The sequence below is a fragment of the Corvus moneduloides genome, chromosome 3 (assembly GCF_009650955.1).
Source record: "Corvus moneduloides isolate bCorMon1 chromosome 3, bCorMon1.pri, whole genome shotgun sequence".
NCBI classification, from domain to species: Eukaryota; Metazoa; Chordata; class Aves; order Passeriformes; family Corvidae; genus Corvus; species Corvus moneduloides.
In genome coordinates, this window is record NC_045478.1 from 114,811,806 (window position 1) to 114,837,554 (window position 25,749).

At 40.7% G+C, this 25,749-nt stretch overlaps 1 protein-coding gene across 8 annotated transcripts in view; it reads right to left on the reverse strand.

Moving 5' to 3' along the window:
- Nucleotides 1-25,749, reverse strand: part of MACROD2 (mono-ADP ribosylhydrolase 2) — an 882,739-nt gene that overhangs the window by 84,159 nt on the left and 772,831 nt on the right. For all 8 annotated transcript variants that reach the window (XM_032103642.1, XM_032103645.1, XM_032103644.1 and 5 more), the window contains one exon: nt 10,982-11,063. In XM_032103642.1, the coding sequence (XP_031959533.1) occupies nt 10,982-11,063 (82 nt within the window). The remainder of the gene's footprint in view (nt 1-10,981; nt 11,064-25,749) is intronic.

The following is a 25,749-nucleotide window of genomic DNA, read 5'->3' on the forward strand; positions in this document are numbered from 1 at the left end:
TTGTCCAAACTCCCCCACTGGAAAGACCAGAGGTAAGATCCTCTGTACCTCTCACCCTCACTTTAGAGCTGTTGAAAGATAATTGACTAGCAAAACATGCTCTAGTGTGTGCACACATCTACCCACACTTGGTTATTCCTCTGGCTGGAGAAGTAGAACAATGACCTTTCACATCGCTTCCCCATTAAAGCCCTGGATTTTGGGAAGTTCTACCAAGATGACCTTGCTAGAAAAGGAATGACTGATCTTGCAGTCTGGAGTGAGAGGAAAACTGACACTGACTACCAGAAAGGGTCAGCCCATCCCCAGGAAAAGTCACACCAGTATTTAGAAGGCTTAGGAGACAAGAAAACCTTCTAATCCAAAATGTGTCATATGGTTTGAGAGTGCAAAATTTCCCAGTGTATAAGCTGAGGTATACTACATAGAATTAAGGTATTAGATCAGTGATGTGTGGGAGAACAGTTTCCACTCAAGTACAAAATAATTTACAGTTGAAAGTCAACCTACGATTGAAAGTCTCCCTCTAACCCCCAGGCTACCTGGGGTAACTAGATCTCTAAAGATCAGAGAGCTTTACATTTGGGAGCAAGTTGCTCAGAGCATAAGCTTTTGTGCAAGCCACAGGTTCCCTGGTGGGGTCATGTGCTAAGTGATGCCTGTGGCTCTTTCATTGCCCTCTCCCTTGTTATCTGCTGAGCTTTGGGAAATGGAATAATTACACCATATCTGCTCTTACCGACACTGGAGAAGAGGATGCCTTCTTCTGTCAGTTCATTTTGTTTTGCCTTTTGCCTTGCTGGTCAGGTTGTTTCCCTGTCTCCCTAGTCGTGGCATACAAGCAGACACAAGCCAGATGGCTACAACCATCAATCTGAGTTAAGATTTATGTTAGGAACAGAGAGGTGAAAGGCTCTAAATACTGCTGCTAATCCCCAAAGCCATTAAACCACCTCCTCCTTGTTGCTCACACTTTCATTTGCATTCTCCTTCATGTTAGCATGTGGAGAGCCAGCACTGTACAAACACTTTTTATTTTTAACTGTGTGTGCATTGAGAAGCCCTTACATGAGAGCCAGCTCCATGCTGCAGGTGGCTGCTGCTTCATCTGCATTCAGGTCCTGCATCCCGGGCTGCTGGCACTCCCCAACAGCACTGCATGCTGCTGGCTCCTCCCTGCCTCCCTCTAACCTTTCCTCAGCTGCCTAATTGCATCCTTCAGGATTTTTTTCTTTCCCCAGCATTTTCTGCAGTTTCCTGATTTCCAGATGTTTCCCTGTTGTCAGTCAACCTACATGTTTCAGTCTGCTCCTCCTTGCAAGCGTGGCTCCATGTACTGACCAAAACCAGGGGAGAACAGGGAGGGTACTGTGGAATGGACTAAGAATCCCCTCTGCAGCTTGTATGAACATGCTCTGGCAAACGGAGAAATGAGATGGGCAGAGCTGTACAGGAGGCTGAAATGACAAGTTGGTGATCATACTGTTGATGTCTTAAAATAAAAACTCAAACAAAAATAAACCCCTGAAAATTTCAGCACTGAGATCTGCAGCCATCCTCTTGAGCTATTTGCAGTGCAAAAATATGGGTCTGGCTTGAAAAGTTCCTACTGCCAAGAATTTCCCTAGCATGTATTCCATGATCTGCCTGTACAGTTTCCACTGGGATAACAGAGGAGGAGCAGTGCAGCAGTGGAAAACGGATCCCATTTTACCTTTGAGGAAAACTGATCCCGTTTTGGGTCAGTCTTGAAAAACTTTTTGTGTCCAGTCTTGGAGCAGCCAGCAGTGTGGGCGAGGGTACCCGCTTGAGGCAAACCATCTAAACCATGATAATATCATGTTTCCAGCAGCTGAAAAGACCAAGCAGGTTCTCACTCTCTGTATTTCTCTCTCCAACACCTGTCTTTCCAAAATTTTATCCCGAAGCATCAACCACCTGACTGCATGATCACCTTCACAGCCTTAGGGAGATTTATAATCGTATCTCATATCTTATTACAATCCCTAGTAAATGAAAAATCACTTCTTTTGGTGGCTTACAACCACTGTTGATACCCAAAAAGAGCTTCACGACAGTGTACAGGCTTTATGTCCACCTCAGCATGAGAGTCAATGTTGCTGTAGCACAGTGAGCCACACAGGAAGGTTTCTCGAAGCCCAAACGTACATATGAGGCTTGCAATAACCCAGGATCTCTCCAGCTCTTTTGGTTGTTTTGATTCCTCCAACTCAGTTCTCCACTAAGGAAATGTCACAGAAAATAGCACAAAAAAAGGCAATATTTTCTTTGAGGAGAAGCAGGTTTGGAAATCTCTGGCAGATGAGATCAACTAAAACAGTCCTGACTCTTTTCTCCTCTCCTAGTAAAAAGTTGTATTTTCTATAAAACTTTCCCTCATCCGCAGTGCTCCTAAGATGAAGGAAAAACCAAGAAAAAGGCAAAACAAAAAGATCCTTAACAAAAAAAGTGCATTCTTCTGCTTTGGAAGTAAAAATAGGACTTCTTTTTGTTCTGAACATTTCTATCCTTTAATCATGCAATCCTGCATACAGAGCAGCAGGCACTATATAAACCTCCACCTGATACTGAGCAAGTTTCATTGAATTTTTTTGTCTGATTATAAAGAAACTTTCACTGATACACTCTGTACATCCTGGCCATACTGCAGCAGTAGCACCGGTTTCCTTCCTGTGTTGTTTAGTTAAACCAGTCCCACAACACTGGAGCCTCACAGAAGGTAGAATGTGTTTGTAGCTTTTGAAGCCACATCACATAGAAATCCTTAGTACCAATCTCCTAAGAAGTTAGGAACCGGGGCTTTTTTGTCATCACATTGATGACCTCTTTTATGAACTATATCACTTGATCTGCTGTAAAATACATACCATACAAACCATATGAACCTCAGCTGCATACGAAGACTATGCAGTAACTGCTGTTCTCACAGTGAGGGAGCTGGACAACCTTATTCCAGTGAAGGAAATGGTACTCACATCAGGATCCCATTTGGATTTCTGTTTTCCAGACGCTTCTACCTTATGTAAAAGGACCAAGGCACTTCTTGGGGAAACAGGTTTCAGGTTTTAAAAAATAACCTATTCCTTATTTCCTCTCTGCCCTAAAATACTGAAAATAATATTTTTGTTCACACAAGTGCTAAATTGGATGTTAATCTAGTAGACACACACAAAATGGCATGTTTTGCATATGGTCATACATTTGCAAATACAAGGTTCTAACAATATCTCATCAGTAACCTATGGCAAAGGCAATCAAATGAGACAAACCCGAATTTAACTGCATCCTTGGAAATAAGAAGCAGTGGAGCACATGAAGTCATTTGGAGTCTGTGGCAAGAGAGGACAGGATATTTGGAATGCTTTAATGAGATGCCACAATACCCAACAGAGTAGGAAGAAAAGATCTCTGATCAAAGATGTATTCACATAACGTATTAAACAGAAAAAGCTGCTTGTTCTTTTTCTGGTGCCAGGGATCCATGTGTCAAGGGCTGAGTACAGAAGAGAACAGCAACACACTTCCCTATGCCAGTCACTCCCTGAGCCTAAGGTCACACGTAGGCCATGAAGATGAATAGCTGTCATTGCACCAGTCCTCTGTTGGTTGAGCTCATCCTTTTTTAAACTGTATTTAAAACCTACAAGCTCTGCAGCACCTCATACCAAGTACTCTTAGATCCTAGCTCTGTGCTGGGTGAAAAACTACTTCCTTTTGCTTGTTTTCATCCTGATTCATCATTTCCTGGGACACCTTGCACTCCTTGTGTTACAAGAGATGGTAAATATCTGCGCTCTGTATTCACCTAATTACCAAGCTCATCATCTTCCTGTGCTCACCCATGCTGTTATCATGCATAGCAACCCAATCCTTGCATCTAAATGACCCCTGTGCCTTCAAGGGCATCCTCATCCACCTGCCACTGCTGTTTCAATGCAGTTTCTATACAGGTGTCTCCCAGGAACTGGAAAGCTCAGGGATTTGGAGTGAATGGACAAATACATAGAAATAGGCATTTCCCCCGACTTCTGGATTGATTGCAGGCTCTGTTGTCAGTCTCACAAAAGGAGACATGAAAAATCTCTACAAGATGCCAAGAAGCAAAGAAGATGAGGCTCCATTTAGCAAAGCAAAAGCAAAAGCTCCTGACAACAGCACTTTTATAGGTTATGGTCCCATTGCTGATCCATGCCCTGCTCCAAGCTGTGACACTGCTGCCATCAGGATTGAGGAAGCAAACGGTTTTCCAGACCAGAGTGTAGACAGTATCACAAGCCTCTATCAAACCATGTTTTTGGGTGACCAATAATTGCAACACACAAAGTCTAGAGCAATTCAGCAGTTGGCCATAAAATTATTTCAGGAAGTTTTACTATGCTTCAAAAGGAAGTGGGAAGCTACCCATTAACTTTTTTTTAGGTACTGGAAACCTACTGCCATGTTAGAAGGTGCTGGGAACCCTTTCTTGATCTGTATATCTCCTAAGATGCTGAAAACAGTATCTGAACCATCAGCTATATATTCTGTCCCCCAAGCACCACTCCAGAGCTGCTGCTTGATCACCCTCCTGCACTACACTGAGACATTGGCAAAATGGGCAAAACAGACAACCCCAATGAGTGGTAGGACTGGCACAATCTTTACCGTGGCAAATAAAGACAGAAAGTCATAGAAGAATTTTGGTTTACAGTTTTATGAACACATTTAGCTTTAAGTGACCTTGCGATTTTCTGAGGTAAGTTGTTTTCAGACATGTTTCAAAATGGACAGGTATTTTAAACATTTAAACTTTCGGATTGAGAACAATTTTTACAGCAACCTATTTACACTGGAGGGTACTTTATCAGGATCTGTAGGTGCTGTGGGAGAGAACTAGAGCAAAGCCAACATCCTTTTTTAGTGCATAGGCTCCTCCAGCTCCCCCAGATGGGCAGTGCTTCCTTGGAAGCCTCCACTACTGAGGACTGAGGAACCATCAGGGATAACACTGGGGCTGTGCTTCTCCCCAGCTGTTTTGAATAAATTCTTCAACAAGGGGCCTTGCAGGAGCCATCTGAGTATGAGGTCTTCCAATATAAAGACAGTTCAAAGGGATGCAGAGAGCATTTTGTACCCTCATAAAAACATCAGTGTGCCACAACTTCTCCAAACCCACGGCTGCCTTCCACCTTCCACCCACCAAAAAATCCTCACTCATCCCTGCCTCAACACAAGACTTACACAAGACTGGAAATCTGAGGGGAATGTTCAATGCTGGCATGGAATCCAGAGCATGCTGGATGGTTATGACAGCATAAATACTGAGGGGTACCCTGGTATGCTCTCAGTGGCTTGATACACAGCACTAGAAAGGAAAGGGATGCATGGTCATGGCACAGTCACCATCTGAAAAGCCAAGCAGGATCTCCAAGGGACAAGAGGCAGAGAAACCAGAGTCCCCTAAGCAACCCAATACAACATCTCTATTGGAACTATGGGGTTGAGGAAGCAAGACAGCAAACAGTACCTTGCAAGCTTTGTGAGGGAAAGCAGTGAAGAGAGTAATACAATGGTCTGACTGCTTCCAGTTTCACCCTGTGAGATCACAGGCATTCATCAGCTGTGAAGATAGCAACTTGGAAAATCTGCATGGAGGCAGGAAAAACAGCTGCAACCAAAACCTTCAGGATAGCCCTTATTGATGAGGAGAAGAAAGCTAAAGAGATATCAAACTGCCCCAAATTTTACTCCCTAAGGGACATTTCTGCAGGACCCCAAGCCCCGGTGGCCTTTGTACTCCAGCCGTAACAACTCAGAAAAACAGAGCCTTGTGACTTATGAGGCAAATCACTGCCCAGGTGAAACCTCCCATAAAGGATATTGGGCACTTCCAGTAAACTGCTTGGCACCTCTCCACAGAGTAAAATAAAGCCCATGAAAAATACTTTGTGGAATACATTCAGGTGATGGATTACAGAAACAAATTGGCTCATGAACACTGCAAATGCAAATAGAGAGGCTAAATTTATCAGATGAATTACCCATTTGATACTGGATTACTTGCTAAGGGCTAACTTATGACTCCTTTGCTCATGCACAGGACTGTTCCAGCCCCAGTGCAGTCTGCCATAGTAAGCAGAGAGAGCGATGCCTCTCAATACCAGTACAGAAATTACAGTCCCTGCTTAGGAGTTCGCTCATGTATTAGCACAGGGATTGGCCTTTTTAATACAAAGCCCTTCATTCAGCCGTTTAGACAGTTTCCAATTTGATTCCAAGCTTGGGAGATCTCTTAACAATGAATTTCCTCTGCAATTTTAATATATTCGCACATTTTATGCACAAGCAGGATGCTGTGCATCCTCCTGAAGTAATAGGAGAATTATTGTAAGGCAGTAGCTCTTATCCATATGGTTTGAGTAGGGGAAATAGTGTTTTCATCAACCAGGATGAAAGCAGAAAACGCATTAAATATCATAACCTGTAATAACCTGTAATAGAGGGAAAGGAAAGTTTTCTCAAGATGAAGCAATATCGCTCTCTTTTTACTAACACAACTGATCATGACTAAAAAAAAAATCTCTTAGGCTCAGCATCCTTTCATTAGCTCTAAAAGGACACAAGTCTAAAAGCATGCACCTTCCATCTATCAGCTGGCCTAATGAAAGTGCAAATGTCCTTTCTCCAAAAATTTTTGCAATGTTTTAGTGAAGTAATTTTGTTACTCTGTTTAAAGTAGCAAGAAGTTAATATAACCTTGGATGGTTCAGCTTCGCAGGACATCCCTTTTATAGCATTATTTTTGTCTAAAAACCATTTTCAGAAAAAAAAGTTTCTCCTCTCCAATCCACTGATAACAGGTGGTAGATTTAGTAATACTTTAAGCATTACAATTGAAGATAAACCGTTTATAATATATGACAGCCACCATGAAAAAATAAGCATTTGCCAAAGGTCCTTACAAGATTATCTGTCTGACATATTAAGTAGCTTTGTGTACACAGAATATAGGAGGAAAAGAAAAAAGGTATCATTGCCTCCAGCTGGCAACTATTTACAAATACTCCTAATTTTCCTCCTATGTATAGAATCCTAGAAGTATGCATTAGTTCAAAGTAAATGTTGGCAAATCTAGATTTTCAAGGGGGATTCCATTTTCTGCTAAGTCTTATAAATATGTATACTTAGCAATAAAAGTAATGCCTAATGTCTGGACTCCATATAGAGTTCTATTAGAAGAAGCAATGCATTCCAAAAGAAAAAATGGTCTAAATAGCAGTTCCTTTCCCAGAAAACTCACTCATACTACTAATAGCAATGAATCCAGCAATGTAAGAACTACACATGTGAGCCAGAACTGCAGGCAAAGGTATTTTATTTGCTTGAAAGACATTCTCTCAGTTTACGTAGGAAAAATGTTACAACACAGGTGAAGAGAGACTAGCTGGGCTATTTCATTGCACAAGGAGATAGGACTCAATTCATATAAAGAAAAAAAACCATTACTGTGGCACTGTTTGATATATTAAAACAGTGATCCATCTTAAGCCAACAAAGTTGTTCTTTCTACTGCTCTTTTCCTACCAGAACATACAAAATCTTCTCAGCAAAACCTCAGAGGATCAACAGAAAATTCTGCCTGGACTAGGACCTTTTACTTAAACAAAACAGGACTTTTCTGGACAACACTGGCATGAGAACCTATATCTGAGTTAAGTGGTGCTCTGCTCCCCCTTGGAGCATGCTGGCTCTGGCTTGGTTTTTGTAAAGTGTTATTACTGAGATTGAATCAGAAATGCTGAGACAGTTAAAATTGCTCTGTTACTGCACAACTTTGCTACACTGCTAAGACATGACATTACTTCGAAGTCTGTCTCTTTCCCCTATATATTTAAAGTTTGAAAATGACAAGGCTCTTGGCAGTTGTCTTAATATCAATATTATTATTTGACTAATTTCTTTGGCATTCCACTAGCAAAATAGGCTTAATGATATGTTCAACTAATGGAACAATTTCCCTGTATCTATATTCCACTTACTCTAATGCACTGAGGTGTAATTCTAGCTTCATTTCATTATCACTTGACTAGCTCAAGCACTTGCATGTCTTTTTGGATTTATTAATGCAGTGGGTTTAAAGTAATAACTATTTATGTATATAACTCCATGAATATATTCTTCTTTCTAAGCAGTTTTGTCCACATCTATTAAAGTAGATATATTTCACAATGCTTCTGAATGCAAGATGCACTTTTAAAATGCCTTGATGTTTTTTCTCTAAGCTTAAAGCAATACCTCAGTGTTATTCTCTCCTGTGTTTAGATAGTGTCCTATCAATTTAAATTTAGGGCAAGTCTATCCTTAAAGACTTTAATTTCACTAAATTAATAGATTTCCTTTAAACCAAAACAAAGCCACCAGTTTCATTAATTTCTTCCACAGTAGAAATATCAGGAATTTACTGCCAAAGGCAGTTGTTAACTCCTTGACACAGAACCATGTTAGCTAAGTCTTCTGTGCGGGAAAACAGTCCTGCAGAGAGATGGGATATCTCTACAGTAGGGGAGTCTGCTGATAACTTGTCCAAGTCTGCTATGTTAAATATAGATGGCAATTCATGAGACACCTGATAAAAGGAACAAACAGCAGACATGATGGTCATCTGGTGATCTCCATCCAGACCTTTAGCTGATGTTCTCACCAGGAGGCAGTTTAGCATGGGGCTAATTTCAGCTGACATCTGTTGAAGTGTTGGTACCTTGTGGAAAAGTGTCAATTCAAGTTGGCAAAGAAAGCCTGAGACTGTACATTAATGGTTAGGGCACTCCAGAAGAGAGACCCAGATACTGACCATTTCTCTAGTGACACTACAGAGAGTCATTTGGGAAGCATATATTTGTCCTGCCTCTCCCTGTCTCCTCACAAGTTGAAGATCTAAAGACACTAAAAAAAACCCACTAAAATAAAAACCTCCTGAATCCCTGGCTACTGGATCCACCCACAGGAAATCTTTCACTGAGTCAGAAAAAAAGCTTTAGATGCAAAACTGGTTCCTTTTAAGGCTCTGGCTCACCAGACAGTAAATGCCTAGTAACATTAAGGCGTATCAAAATCCAAATCATTAGTTATGAGAAAATTGCAATGAGGAATCTATGATGATAGATCCTAAGGTATTTTAATAATCTATACCTAATCCCATAATAATCTACCTAAATTATGGATACTGAGAACTAAACTTTCTTTGGACAGTTGTGAACTTTGGATGAACCTTTTGTATAGCCACATATGCAAAACACTGGATTTAGAGGGTTCCTACCATGACTACCTCTCTATGGTGACATATCAGAATCCAAATTTTAGTTCGAGCAAAAAAAAATCATAAAACTGTTACATACATGAGAAGAAACATACTTTTAAAACTATGGTATGGCAGATCATCTACATAATGTGGTGTAATGCAATTATATGTTTTTCTATAACATGAGACCCAGCCACACAGGTTCTTTGTAGACAGGAGTTCAACAGTGTCAGGTTTTGAAAAACAAACAAAATAAATCTTCCTCTTTGCTCTCTTTCTGCTTTTGGGCTTGTCACGATACAGCTCTGAAGCATCTTCTTGTCTCTCAGACTTTCAAACACAAGTGGGGATTACATTTATAGAAACAATACCAGGCTTTACACCACAATTTCAAAGCCATGGTGATGAAAGTGAGCATTAATACCCTTGATTTGTTGACAAATTGATGCTATGTTCTTCTCTCACTTAAACTGAAGGGCAGAAACAGAGCCAGCAACAGTAGGCAGGGTACTGCCACTTTATCCTTTGGGTTGGGTACGCTGACAAAAAAATAAAACCATACAATGAATGGATTAGACATGAATGCAGCTTTTTGAAATGCATGTTCAGTGTGCTCCAGACAAAAATATTATTAAGCAGTTAGACATCATTCGATGCTACCTGAATAATTCAATAGGTCTTTAAGTTTCAGCTGCCAATCACTCCAAACTGGTGATTACAAAGTCATCTACAAAAAAGCTTTGTTCTAGTGAGATGAGACAAAAATATCACAATTTCCATGCTACCAAGCAAAGCAAAAGGAAAAAACCACTGTAGCTACAGTGAAAACACAGTCTCGTGAAATTAACGGGACTCTGAACACACCAAAGCTCTGCTTCCTATTACTCCAGGGCTGTTTCCACTAGACAGACAGCATGGGGAATATTGGGAGATAAATAAATAATAAAATATGGATCTTTTCACATGTAGTCAGACTGATGTCAGCACAAAGGAAAATAAAATAGGAGGCATTTTAGGGTTGATAAAATTATGGAGAGCAGATTTCTATTGATGTACGATCAAAATACATCACAGGCTTATAGGAGGAGGGGGATTAGCAAATTTACTATCCACCAGGTTTCCTTAAATCTAGAAAGCAACCTCCTGTGTGAAATCCAAGATGAATGGCTAACATTTCCCAAGTGCTCCAGTGAGAGCCATCTTTCTCCCATTCATTCTTGCACAGGGACAGCTCAAGTTTAAAGTCCTCATTCAGACACAGTTGGGCTCTCATCCCAGTATCTTTTCAGACCCGGAGAAACCCTACCAGCATAGTTAATGAAAAACGAAAGTGTGTACAAAGTGTGTGGAAAACGAATATACACTAGGAGCTACATTAGTGCAAATCATTTCCTTCTCAAGAGTCAAGAGAGCCAGTGCCATACACCAAGTTTTGGAAAAGATACAGAATGGAATAAAGGGATTAGCCGTACTGAGCATACAAAAGCAGTATTACAAGTAGTTTAATGGTTCACACATTTTAGATGTCTGCATTTGTCCAGGATCAGAGCCTCTATGTGCAGCTGATCTTTAAAGGAAGTTCACATTTCAATATTTGGCTTTGGAAAGAAGAAAAGATGCCATCTGCTGCATTTTTGCTGCATCCTTTTTTAAAGTCAAATGGTACTTGATTACTATACCTACCTAGAGGGAAAAACTCGCCCATTTTCTTCTTGAAAATTTTGTAGTCAACCTCCAAAAAGACGCAGAAGATGATACGATCCACCTGCAAGAAAAAATGATTCACAGTGAAAGCATCAAAATCATCCTTATTGGCAACAATAGTCAATAAAGGCAAAGAATCTTTTAAGCCAACACACTTTTATGCTCCAGGCAAACAAGAAAACAGGGCTACATTTCTTGACTTTATTGTACATCTGTGTTATAATGTATAAAATAACCTTTGCAATTGCAGCTCACAACTGTATTCTTTGTTAACTACCTTCTGTTTATGCAAACTGCTCTTGAGCACAGTATAAATGACTTCAGCATTCCAGATGAGAACTGGGATGCAAAGTTTGATGAAAAAGTCACATAGGGACTTCTAATAAGCATATAGAAGAATAAATGGGTAAGCAAAGAGCTCTTTTTCCAACCCTTGTCCAACAAACCTATTTGCAAACCCATTTAGTATTTTAAAATGGCTTTAAAAGGTTTCATGTGGTTTTAATTTACATGAACCATTTATTCTCACTATAATACAAACAGAATGCAGCAGAAACACAAAAGCTGATTAGATGACAGGTCGCACACAGGGTGAATAAAACATTTAATATGCCATCTACTTAGTGAGGCTGAGCATATCAGTGAAACCACAGCCCATAATGTATGCACCACCCACCAATGAGTTCAAATAAATTCTTTGGGAGATCACTGTATGTGAAAAACTTTTCTGAAACAGACCAAAAATAAAAAAAAGCAAAACAAAGCAAAGCCCAGAAATCAAAAGCCTTTAAGGCTGAAAAACACCCACACTGGACTTCAGCCTTGTGATTCCTTTATGTTATTTGTTTGCAGTGCCCAGCACAAAATGCCTCTAACCAAAACCCAGCTTGGAGGGGTCTGTGGAAAGCAAAAAGACCCTCTCACAGCTGAGCTGAGGGACCTGCGACCCAGTTATCATCTTATTCTCTGAAGCGCATAAGAGCTTATCCACATAGGGATGAAGCACAAGCAATAGGAAATTTGGCATCTTATGCTGTCCTGGTGTTTCCATGCGCAATAAGACAATCCGTCATAGCAGAACTGCTCAAGAGTGCTTTTGCATGTGCTAGAAAAATCATAAGCCTCCCTCTGCAGGGAAACGGTGAGAGGAATGCTCTCAAGACGTGAATTATTTCCCTTATCTTCAGTAGAAAATGCTGTCTTTTTGCTGCAGCTGGTCTTAGAAGTGAAGTCCAAGCCTTGGCTTCAAAGACACTGTTATGCTGAACAGCTCAGGACATAATTTTTGAGCTCACTTTGGAGCAGCCCAGTAGAATAAAGGGGATGAAAGCCGGCAAGCACTGGTTATGCTGGAAAATACCAGCATCTTCTAACAAGGACATCTCGGAACTAAAGGTGATGACAAAACCTTAATGATCAGCCTAGGTAGGTAATATCACGACTAGCAATAGTACAAGGGGTAATGGCCTCAAGTTGCACCAGGGGAGGTTCATGCTTGATATCTGGAAAAATTTCTTCATTGAAAGAGTGGTTAAGCACTAGAACAGGTTCCCCAGGGATGTGATGGAGTTCCCATCCCTGGAAATGATCAAAAAATGAGTAGATGTAGCACTTTGCAATATGGTTTAGTGGGAGAGGTGGAATTCACTCAAAGGTTGAACTTGAAGACCTTGGAAGTCTTCTCCAATGTTACTGATTCTATGACACTCTATGAGACTGAAGGTACAAGCTACATCGGTGTAAAGGAAGAAGGAGGCTTGTGAGCAGGACAGAAGGCAGCACAGCAGAGCAGGGAAGCCTACTGGCAGATTTGTCAGCAAGAAAACTGCCTGCTGCTGTCTGCTCATATGATGCTTACAGAGCCAAGGTGTTCTGTGCATCCCTCATAAACAAACCAGGCTGGACCTTAAAAATATGCTGGACCATGGCATCAGCTGCTCTTCAAAAGGACTATAATAAAAAACTCAAATACTAGTTATGGGCTCAAGCCAAAAAGCCATACTCATCTCCATACTCACCTCCATACTCACAAATTAATAACGTAAGGCCTCATTGCCAAGAAGTGTTACATTTTACCTAACATGATCGTTAAGGTCCCTACCAATCCAAACCATTCTATGATTCTATGATTCTGCCTAAGTTGGGTGTTTTCAGGAGGGAAGCTTTAATCAGCCACTGCTTAAATTACATTTCTTGTGAAAATTGGAGTAAGATATTGCTGGGGTGTTGCTAGATTGTTATTGTCCATCTCTGTCTTGCAGACTTTCAAGCATTAAAAGTGATAGGCCCAATGAACCAGAACAGACAAAAGAGCAGGGGCGGAAATGTATAAAGCAGAGGAGGAAGAATATTCCCACACAGAGAAGTTTCTGAGTCTCTACATAGACTCATATTCTCTGCTGAGAATCCTACAGACATTTGGCTCATTCTGTATAGTCCAACTTCTCAAGGTGTTCCCTTTACTTTTATTTATTCAGTGCAGCTGAAAATGATAAAACTTCTCCATGAGAATTTCTACTACTTCTAATATAATTCCTTAATTAAAAAATAGGGAATCTCTCTAGAAATGGCAGACTATTTCAAAATTTATAGCTTCCTGACTGTACACATCCTATATATAAACCTGTTCCCTTTCTTCTTGGTGTGAGAAAACCTGCTCTATTTCTAAGTATGCATAAGATATTGTGATGACAGCTGAAATCCTGTGTTTATCTGATTGAATGGCATGTACTGGCAGATAGTAAATCTGAAATTAAACCCTATTCTATCATTCTGCCAGTCACTGACTATTTTATCTAACATCTCCAGCTAAAATAACTTGAGATTAGGTAGGGAAAGTAACCTTTGTCCTCACTATGCCCATTTCAGCTACAATAAGGAAAGGTTTAAACCAAGTAACTATCAACCTACTTTGCCTGCTGGCCCACAAAAGCTCAGCAGGATTTTTGGGATGTGCAGTTAGGAAAGCTGCTCCTTATTCAACAAGGAAATCGCTCCTCTCATGTGGTGTGAAAATGCCAGCTTCATTAGAGTGTCACACCACCCCTTTAGAGAGGGTGAGGAATAGCCCCCATGGACTCCCCCGATAGTGTCCAGATAACCCCCAGTGCTTTCTGCAGATGCCCAGCTCCTCCACTGCTGACCAAGCACCAGTCAACTGCAGCAGAAGTGTAAAGGAGCTCCACGTTGAAGGTATTAAAGCTCGCCCCTGACTGACAGCTCTTTTTTGAAGGCCGGTATTAAAATCAACCATGCCCTGTCAGAGCCTGATTAAATTCTGCTCACTTCGCAGCTATGAATAGGTGGGTCAAAGAACCCCAAAATCAAGAGCACTGCAGCACAGGAAGATGGGAGTTAAAATGCATGAGCTGTTCACTTAGTAGGCACCTTCACAGCTCAAGGCTGTGAGTACATTTGATTGGGTTTTTTTACCTTGGGCCCTGCTCTCCTTGCCAGGCTTTATTTAATTTTGATGGGGATAGCTTCCAGGTGGTTTTGTTAGCAGCACTTGATAAGAATTAGTAAACTTCTGCAAGGCTTACAGGATTCAGGCTATTTTTTAAGAATCACAGAATGGTTCGGGTTGGAAGGGCCCTTAAAGATTATGCGGCTCCAATCCCCCCATCATGGACAAGAACACATTCCACTAGATCTGATTCAGACTGGTCTTGAACACACTTTTTGCAGTAGAATGGACCCTAACACCAGAGTTTTAGAAGGGTACAGCCATATTTCATGAACTGAAAACCCCTCCTTTGGGTATAAAAGCACAGTTGGTCTAATAGCAGCAGCACTGACCTTAGTGCAAAGAAAGTGGCAAAAATATTTCCTCCTGGTTTTTGATCTTTGGGGTTTTGTTAGTTGGTGACTTTGAGAGCACTTTACATGCTGTGAGTTTTCAATTTATTGGTGCGTTGCTGCACCTTGGGTGAGTTCACTCACAGACCACTGACGGTCTATGGGAGCTCCATGGAAGGCTGGGTGGGTGGGTGCTCAGGGACACGCACTGAAATGATGGAAAGCTGCTGAGGGTTGCTTGAAGTCCTACTAAAGGACCCTGCCCTCTACTGCAGTGTGTGGGAGGACACTGCATGTTTAAATGTACATCTCTGCATGCAGCTGCTGCTATAGTAGGAATTTGTAATCTACAGCTGTATCTATACAAAAAAGACAGAGTGACTTCTTACATGGGCTTATAGAGATAGGGCAAGGGGGAACGGTTTTAAACTAAAAGAGATTAAGATTAGATGTTAGGAAGAAATTCCTTACTGTGGAATATGGAGGGTGGTGAGGCTTTGGCAGAGGCTGCCCAGAGAAGCTGGGGATGTCCCATCCATGGAAGTGTTTAAGGCCAGGTTGGATGGGGCTCTGAGCAACTTGGTCTAGTGGAAGGTGTCGGTTGCCATGGCAGGGTGGTTGGAATGAGATGAACTTTAATGTCCTTTCCAACCCAAGCCTGTCTGTGATTCTCTATATATTTTAGCATTAAAAATATCTATGTTTTTATCTCAGCTCTTTTGCTGTGGCCTCGGGCAGGTTGTGTGATTCCCCTGGCTTCATTTCCCTGTCTGTCTAGGGGACAGGAATACCTAGCTGTGCACTTATGCATTGCTTTAAAGAGTTATTGCCAAGCACAATCCACACGACATGTCAAATGCTGTCATAGGTATAGCTGTACGTATACCCAAGTGCCAAGCTGGATATATCAAACACAGATCTGAAGTAGAACACTGATCAAAAGGCATTCTAGACTATTTCACGCAGGGAGTGTTTCCATGTCATTGCCAGCCTGTGTCCTAATGAAATAACAGCTTGCAATAAAGACAAACCCAACTGTGTTTCAGCACTCCCAAGTATTTCATGCATGTCTCCAGTACCAGGACATTTACGTAGCAGGAAGTGACTGCTTTTTATATGTGACAAAAAGTTTCATCATCACTTAAATCTTACCAGAAAATACACAATAGAAAAACAATGTGAACTTGCAAAATTTTTTTCCCAATCCCAAATCAAATGAATGATAATAAACAACAAAGAGAAGGAAGCAGCTTTTTGCTCTTTGTAGGTGTAGCAAATCCCTTTCATGAAACACTCCTGCCTGATCACATCAGGATCTACTGTCATAAAGCAACAGTGAACACCAGAAGCTTGCTGAAACATTTTTAGTTTATCAAAATTCCATGGATTTAATTCAAAACTCAGTGAAGCAAACCAGAGATTTTTTTATTGACTTCAGCATGCTTGGATCGTCACCTATACTCTGTAGCATGAGACAGAACATTTACCTCCTCAAGAATTCAAGTTCTTCGGATAGAGACATTTCATTACCCTGAATGTTACATACTTTCTCAAAGATATCCTTAACAGTTACAGTTCAGAGCTGCCGGAACCCATCAATATGCCTCAACTACATTGCCTGTAAGAAAGGAGCTCTGAACCTTCAAAGTTGTATGGGGCTTTGAGCAACCTGGTCAAGATGTCCTTGCCCATGGCAGGGGGTTTGGAATGAGATGGTCTGTAAGGCCCCTCCCAGCCCAAACCTTTCTATGATTCATCAATGCTGAACATTTTCCTTTGTTTGGACCATGACTGCATGGGCAGCCCCGTTAGCTTTCACTGCCTGGCAAAACTTCCCTTGTAGAGATCAGTGAGAACAAAGCAACCTAAATCAGGTTTCCATGGCATGCTCTCACAGAATCAAAATCTCAGCTGTGAGAAGCACAGAGTAAGGAGCAAGAGATTTTTAATGCACTCTAGGACCAGATTAGGAGTGCTCTAGTTGGTCCCTGCACATGATGTAAAATCTCTTCTATTTCTGTGACAAGGGCTCAGTTTTCTGTTCTGAAGTCTTTATCTCTCATTTATCTCCAGAGACTGTATTTTCCATCTCTTTCTTTTCTGTTTTTCTGATAGAGCTCCTCTCTACCTGTAACTGAGCTGATGCACTGAACTGACTACATACAGAAGTACAGAGACCAACATCTCTTTCTGCCCCGCTAAAGAACTGATAGATGACGCTCTCTCTTGATGCTGACAGTCTCCCCTTCAGCCTACCCTCTGCCTGATCTGATCCTCTGGTAATCCTATTGCAACCAACAGATGGAAATACCAACAGATGGAAATATTGTAGAATAACACAGGCATCTGCCATATACCACCCAGCAGCTGTGATCCACTTTGCCAGAGATGCTACCTTTCCTGAGTACCATGAACATCTGGCCGGCTGTCCAGACAGCAGCCTGTCTGACCAAACACAGCAGAGAGGACTGCATCTCCCCTTGGAAACCAGTGGGGTTGAGGTCAGAAGTTTTCACACACTTTCTGAAGTTGAATGCTTCAGGCCCTATAAAAACTACTAATTTCATAGCACTGTAAATTAAAATTCAGCCTCCTGGTATTATTACTGATTTCACAGAAACCATTAGAGCATAAAGCCTAGCTGACTGTCGGCTCCTTTTTGGCATCACATCATGGTCTATGATTGCAGAATTACTCTCAAAAAGAACTTCAGTCATGTATTTATGGCAACTAGAAAGCTTTGGTGCTGCCTCCATCCTCAGAACAAGATTTAAGCAGGGCAGAGGTGTCAGACTGGTGATACGGTGAATTTGACAATCAACGAACTGTGTGATGATGTTCACAAAGCTATTCACCTAGCCTTAAGAGCTTTTCTCTTGGCACAGCTTCAAATCCACTTAAGACCTGAGCCAAAACACCCTGTGTTTATTTGACCTTACAATCATCCAAATGAGCCCAGCTTCAGGCAAATAGGACATCTCTGGATTACCCTTCCATCCAAGAAGAAATGTACTCTTTCAGGACACTGCTCTCTGGTTTTCATGGATTTGAATTTTGAGATTCTTTGGAATCCAAAGCAAAAGCCTACATAAAAATCCAGATTCCTGCAAACCTCTTGCAAGTAAGGGTATTAATGGAGCGTTATGATGTCACATCAAGAGCAAATACTTGTGGAGGACTAGCTGTGAAGAAGCAACTCTTACTTAAACCATCACATTACTTAATTAGCCATGGAAGAAAAGAATAATACAAACCATATAAATTATAAGATTATTTATGCTCATCACAGAGTGGAATGGTTACTATGGTGGTCCTACTGTAGTTAAAAAACAGAAACGGAACGTTATTATTAGTGCTTTAATATCCTACTTCATGATGGAACACATACTTAGCTTGGAGTGAAAGATAATTAAAAGTCCATTGGCAATTTAACAATCCCACAAAACAAAACAAAAACAAACGCCCCCCCAGATATTTATTACCAGTTTAAAATATTAATACAAACAACATTCTAGTACATAAGGCTTTGCAGCAATCTCTGCCTCTAAACCAAAATGAAGTAGCAACACACTTAACAGTGAAACTCAATAAAAATTCAAAATATATCCAGAATGTCTCTCCCTGTCCTTTCTGCCTGTTCCTACAGGTCTGCTCATCTTCAACAGCTGAGGGCTGTTGATATTCCCAGTATCACACAGGTACCAGACACACCAGTGCAGTTAGCACTATGGCCCAAGCCTTTCTCCACATAACTGAAGCATATTAAAACCCGTAAAACTTCCCAGTGGAGAAGTTTTACCCACAGTTCTCAAGCACAGGTCAGCATTCCAGTTTTGTGATATTTCTGATAGATCCCTGCCACCAAGTAAAGATTTGATGTGCCCAAGGTCACAGAGAAACAACAACAGCAGTAGACTAGAACCCTGGGTTTTTTTCTCCTGTTCTCTTTTGACCAAAGACGCTACAGATAAAAAAAAAAAAAAATCCCATCAATGGTCACATGCAAAGTTCACAAGCTTCACTGCATACCACTGCTTTTCCTCTGGTGGAAATATCTTTTCAATGCATCCATATATTCTGTGAATCAATACTGATAACTCTTTTTCCCTTATACATTGATTGTTTTTTAAAAGTTACTTATTCTTTGTGAGAGAATTCACTCTGTGAATACCTTCAATACTTTGTAAATACAGTGTATTATTCAAGGGCAGGTAGAGCTTTCCATTTTGGCCTTCTTTGTGCTGAGCTGTTACTTTTTTTTTGCGTGAGCAAAGCATCTCCCTGACAAGCAGAATAGTTATCCTAAGGAATGAACCTGGATCTCAAACAGAAAAATATAACAGCATTTTCAGAGGAATTAAATTTTTTTTTGTTGGCCATTTGTGTATGTTCCAGTTACTACACGATGATATGACAAATAAGATGTGACAGTCCTGTAGTGCTAATATAAACACAGACAGACTATAAAATAACCAGTCCTTAATAGTCCACATGTGGTTTTGTTCTCAACTACAAGAAGTTTTTAGTTTTCCTAAAGGTGAAAAAACCTGTAAAACCAGCCTAGGATTTAAGGGAACGTCTCAGTATATTTCTTTTGATGGTCACTAAAACTTGTCAGGCTAGGGCCAGGAGAGTAGTTTAAGAATGCATTTGATTTTACCAAGACACACATCAAACTTCACAATTCACTTTTATGCCACACAAATACGATGACATAAAGCCCATTAATCTTTTCCAACTTAATACCTACTGTCCTTTGAAGATACATGTTTGGAATATCTGAAGGCGACCTCCATTTTTCACAGTTCCCAGTCATAGGGCAGCTGACACAGCCAAGATAATCCTGTATTCAGCGAAACCGGGGGAATGAATGGATTCTGATGAATGTAATTTGCTATCTCAGTGACAAATGGCAAATGGGAAGAGAGGGTGTGCATGCAAATATAACTGTGTTAAATAAGGGCTTGTGAAGGATAGTACTCTGAAAATATCTGATAGTCAGTTTTACAACAACCATGCTTTTTGGAGGAGATAAATCATGAGCTTACTTAGAGTTATCATTATATCCTCATTGTGGAGCTCCGCTGAATAAGATGGAATTGTGGCATACAATCAAGCAGGGCGTTGTGATCCCATAAGCCAAGTTTTTGCATCACATTTTACCTTACAACATCAGTTTTTCACTATCTTTTTAGTACAACTTGGACTTAAAGACCCCGAAGTTCCCTGTGACTATGAGCATCCTAAACCTGTCTGTGCATTGAACCTGTGGTAGACTAATTCCCAAGAGTATTGTGCTCCAGCTCTTTGCTGGATTAAAGTGTCACTTCGGAAAATTCTCATGTTTTTGATGTTTTTTACCAGTTTTGTTGTGGTACCTCATAATATCTACTGATAAAAGTCCCACTCCTTCCCAGGGCCAGCAGGAGAATCAGCACTACTTGCTCAGACTCCACCACTCAAAAACCAAATTATGCTTGAACACAGAAATGTGATCACCTCCTTGCCATTATCCTAGTGGCTGCTGGAAGATTCTGAATACAAAACAACCCCAGGACTTAAAACCACACAGAGAGACCAAGTAATGGTACCTCCTACCCTTCAGAGAGGTATGAGGGTCAAAAAATCATGGGTTTGGGTCAGAAGGGACCTTAAAGATCATCTAGTTCAAATCCCCCTGCCATGGACAGGGATGTCTACCACTAGATCAGGTTGTTGAGGGCCCCATCCAGCTTTTCCTGGAATGCTTCCAGGAATGGGACATTCACAATTTCTCTGGGCAAACTGTTCCAGCACCTAAATTATGAATAATTTAAATTTGGATGCTAGAGGCAGTGCCAGGAGGAGGCAGAACTGCATGACGCTGGGAACCAGCAGGAAGAGCAATGGGGATCCATTGTCTTGGAAAGCAAACTCCCTACTGCTGTTGCTGAGGCTCCTGAAGGGCGCACAATAGTTGAACTGCATAGAAAGGGCAGGAGAAACAATTCCTGGAAGATGATGATGGCTTAAACAACTTTTTAAGTGCACTGTTACAGGCAGGGTAAAATGGCAGTCATGCTAAACTCAGCAACAATTTTCTCACTGAGGTTGAGCAAAGGTTTCCCCTCACCTTGCGGGCTGGGATACTTCCCAGCTGTTTTCATGTTATTTTCTGAATTATTGACAAAGAAAAGAAGTCTGGCTGGATCTTACAAAGTTGGCTTAAAATTCAACTTTAAAAAGTATTTTCATCAAAAGAGGACAGATGACTCCCACATACAAAATTATATAAGCATCTAAAACCCAGAAAGTTTCACCTCAGAAAGCTTTTCAAAATACATGATTTGATGAAGTCCCTCAAATCTAATGTAAATGAGGGCAGTCCAGAACAAAACTCCCACTGAGTATTTCCCTTGTTTGCTATCACTTCTTTTATCTTTCTTGCCTTCATTCTCCGTTAATGTTCACATTTGTCATTCTTTAGCCAAAGGCTGATGATTTCACAGGGGTTTAGGATCAGTGCAAGCAAATGTTTCCCACCCTGCTGGGAAGATGACAGCAGCACTTGGACACTAATTTTGTCTGACTACATCTAGGCTTCCAAAAATTCAACAGATGTCATAAAAGCTGCACTTTCAGGGGATGAAAAGTGCTCACCTAACCTGTATTAGCGGCAATGTACTGCAAATTCTCCTCCCAGCACCTCAATATAGCCTCTGTTTGAGGAAGAGCATGGGTAGAGATAACACTAGTATAGAAAGTTATTAATTCTTACGCAATGAGGTGATTAAAACTCCTGTCGTGGAAGCAAAGTGAAGGGGTAACAGACCTGCTTTCCCAAGAATAAAGGCCACACGGCATAACTTGAAACAGCTCTGAAACCATTGGTCTTACTAAAACCTTTACTGAATCTCATTATGTAAACATTACCTTATCTTTCTCCTTGAAGAAAATGTTTTATGATTAAATTGTCATTTAGAGATCAAATTAAACTAATTAATGCAAGCTATTAAAGACCATTTTCCAAGGACAAAGGCTGGTTTTCTTAACTACTGTATGCGTCTCATTCTAATGCTGGAGATAATCTTTGCCACCAGAAAATGACAGAACCAGACAAAATTTACAGACTGCTAGAAAAAACACTTCCATTCCCAGGATGCTCACTCCAGTGTCTCTTCCTAAAATGAGATCAACTCAGGATCATTTGTTTACTGCATGTCTAGAGGTACACCCTATTTGGGTACACCCATCAACAAAATAATGCCATTTTTGTTAAATAGTGACTGTAGAATGATGAGCTATTCTCATAAGATTTTGCAATGCTTGATTCCTAGCATCCTGAAAGAATCCATGCCAGGAGTCTGCATGACCTAAATGCAACCTCTGCATGTTTCTTGCTGATCAGAAGGGAGTTCAGGAGGAACAATGAGCAGAAAGTGAGGCAAATTGGATGTAAAATACTTATTCCCAAAAACTCTAGAACTTGGGCTGGTGACTGGGTCAACTTGTGGAATGGCTGCACTTCAGAGCCTGCTTTTGGGATGTCTGTAGCTGTGAGAGGCTAGGACCAATAAAGAAGATCCGTGCTTGAGAGCAGATATGATTATAGATTTGGCATTGTGAGCTGGGATAGCAATGCAGCCAAAATGTCCTCATGTGAAAGGTCATTAAGCCAGCCTGATATGATTGACAGATGCCTTCCACGGAGGATACTGCAACTCTAATATAGGTTGTTTAGAAAAAAAAAAACAACCAATAGGATATAAATGTCAACACTCTGCCAACACTTTTCATAAGGACTGGAAAGTGAAAAACAAGATTCATCTTTATGGGATCACTTTAAAATTAATTTTAATAGATGGTAATAGGCTGACAGTCCTCTGAAAATAGCCAGCAGATGTTCCAGCACTTTACCAAGTCCCTATGCCTAACATTCGGTATACCAATTCCACAAAATCCGTCTTCTGGATGGAGCTCTGTTTCTGCAGCTAGAATACGAATGATAGCTCTTAGTGGGTTTTGACTTCCACCAGTGCGTTTAGTTCTGCCGTGGATTGCAGAGCACGAGCAAGTGAGCAGATTTATGATTTATTAGAAAGGACAAGAAGTTGCCTTATTTATGGAACATTGCTATCTAAAGATAACTTTTGCTCTACCTATCTGCTCATCATAAGGTAAAATGCATCTAAATTACTAAGATGCTGCTCAAATACAATTGAGAACATCAGCACAATTTATACAAGCTGCACTGATGCATATAAAGTCTCCAAAACCATTTATTGTCAAAATGTCAACACTAAATGCACAAAAATGTAACTTATTTATTCCTGTAATTAACTAATGTGTGCACAGGACTTTTAAAATGTAAAAGCACTTTGAGCTCTGAGAGCTAAACAGTATTATTTTCACTTGTGGACGCACTGTATGAATCATACCTAATAATCACTTCTTGTGGAATGTATTTTTGGTCTACTGCCAAAACCTAACCTAGAGATTTGGCACTTCTGTTTCAGTAAAACATCTTTAAATGGTCCTGTTTGGATTCCAGCTGGAAATTTTCTGCAACCCATTCATTACCAAGTCCTTCACAATATATACCAGGTATACAGTGCCTTCAAAACTCTGTAATTAACACTGTATAGAGAGATTGCAAACACTTCATTGCATTCTCCTCATTTGTACAAAATATTTTTGAAGAGTGGCTCACTAGTGTTAGCTGTGATTTAACTCCTTCTCTTTAACCTGTACAAGATGCAACAGGTGTAATGGATATAACACAGGATTGGGATTCCCATTCATCTTCGTAAGAGCTGTAGATCTCAGATTATTTTCTGATCTCCTGGTGAAAAGTGTTATGTAAGAACTTGATGGTATCATCATTATCTATCCCTATTATCACTGTGATTTGCTTCCCTCTAATCCCCCTCTGACTGGGCTCGTTTTCCCACCCTCTATCCTTTGTGACCGAGGAGATGCTATGACCATGAGTTGTCCTTCCCAAATGAGAGCTCGGGGAGCTTTCACAAAGGTCATGTTTTGTATCTACAAGCACATCTGTTGCATCTGTCTTGAAAAAAATAAGCCTGGCTATCCCTGCCTTGCACAAAATTGCTTTTCCATGATCACATTCACAGGGGAAAGTCTAAAATAACCAGAAACCAATAAAACTACATCATTCTCCTGATTAGTCAACAGGAACAGTGATGACTTACAGCTGGCCTGAGTATCACCTGTGAACAGATCAGCCCCGTGTTTCCAGCTGACGTGGTGGTAATACACTCCATCCTTGTTATAGCTCTCAAATCAGGAGATATTTTATGCATGCCTTGTATTTGTTTAAATGCATGCCTATCCATAAAATAAATTAGGTTGTGGGATTAACCAAGCCAAGAATTTCTCTGGTAAAAGTCTTTCTGGATGTTCAGATTTAAGGAGTTTTAAAGAACCTTGTCTGTAACACACTGCACCCATCTCTATTAACAACTCCCCTACTATACCTTTGATAACTGATAGGTATTTATTCAGCATCATTTTTTATTCTCCAATTAATGAAGAAAAGAAAACAAGAGTGGGAAATATCTGATGTGGTCAACATTGCTCTATAAAGTTTGGACCGATTTGCTCCATTTGAAACAGAGAAATGAATTCAGAGATTTTTAAAAAGAAAGAAAAGAAAGGAAGGATATTTGAACTGACTGGCTTTGAACAGACGAAACCTTTTACAGGGTTTACAGTGTCAGCTTACAAACCCTTCTGGGGGCAGCTACACTGCATATCTTATCCATAAGGTAAACACAGTGAGATCCCACACTAGCTCTCAGCATCATGTGGCTGTGCAGGACCTGCACAGCCAAGCTGAGCTTTGGGGGGCCCCATGGTCAAAGTGAAGGGTGCCCAAAGCCTGTCAAAACATTTCTCAGCTCCTGCTCTAACTCTGCCTGGCTCCGTGGTGAGCTCTCAGTCTTTCCCGCTCACGTAGCAACATCTTTATCTCATTTTATCTAGACAGAAATAGGGAAAGAGCAGGGAAGGCAAAGGAGAGTCAGCTGCTGTGACAGAGTAGGCTGGGCATGTCAGTGTGGCTCCTGGAGGACTACAGCAATTTCCAGCAGCAAAGACACCTTGCTTTCATGCAGTTGCTCCAAAGGTTCAGTAATACTTGGGGTTAAAAAAAGTCAATATGGCACTGTCAGGATTCCAGATATATACATTATTCAATAATAATAAGCTACAGACTTATGTAACACTCTACACTGGCTGTAAATCTGCTGCAGGTGGAGGGGGAACAAAAGAAAGAATAAAAGCATATCTCATGCAAATGAGGTAGATAAACCATTTCAATTCCAACAACCAACTCCCAGAAGAGATGTGAGTCTACCTGGCACCTCTTTACAATAATTCCAGCCTATTCCCAGTTCTCTGCAACCTCGAGTGCTGAGAGGACAGGGAGTTCTTGATCTCACAGAAAGGGTAATTTGTGGCCCTTTTCCACATCACCCAGTGAGGACATGACTGTAACACTTACGCAGTCAAGCAGCTCCTTCCAGATTCGTTACTTCTGATTTCACCTGCAAGTATGCATGGAGCATTCACAAAGCTGATCCTGGAGACGACTCCAACTGATTTAGCTTCTGACTCCAATGTTCAGTAGTCCCATGTTAAAACCCATACAGCATGTCTCTGCATTTACATTATTCTTCATCATCAAAATCAAATGTGGATCATGCTGTGGATCATGTCACACCCACCCAAAGCTCCACATTCTTGTGTCTGGTAGCTCACTCAAATTTCACTTCTGTACATCTAATGTGCTGAGAGATAACCTGAACATGTCTAAATCTCTGAAAAGTCAAATCAATTTTCTCAAATATCTTCTCTTATAAAAACATCTGCTCCAGGGCTGTGATTTTTATGCCAAGTTCAAAGCACAGTGACTGTCTATGGTTAAATTACAGCTCTCTGAAATG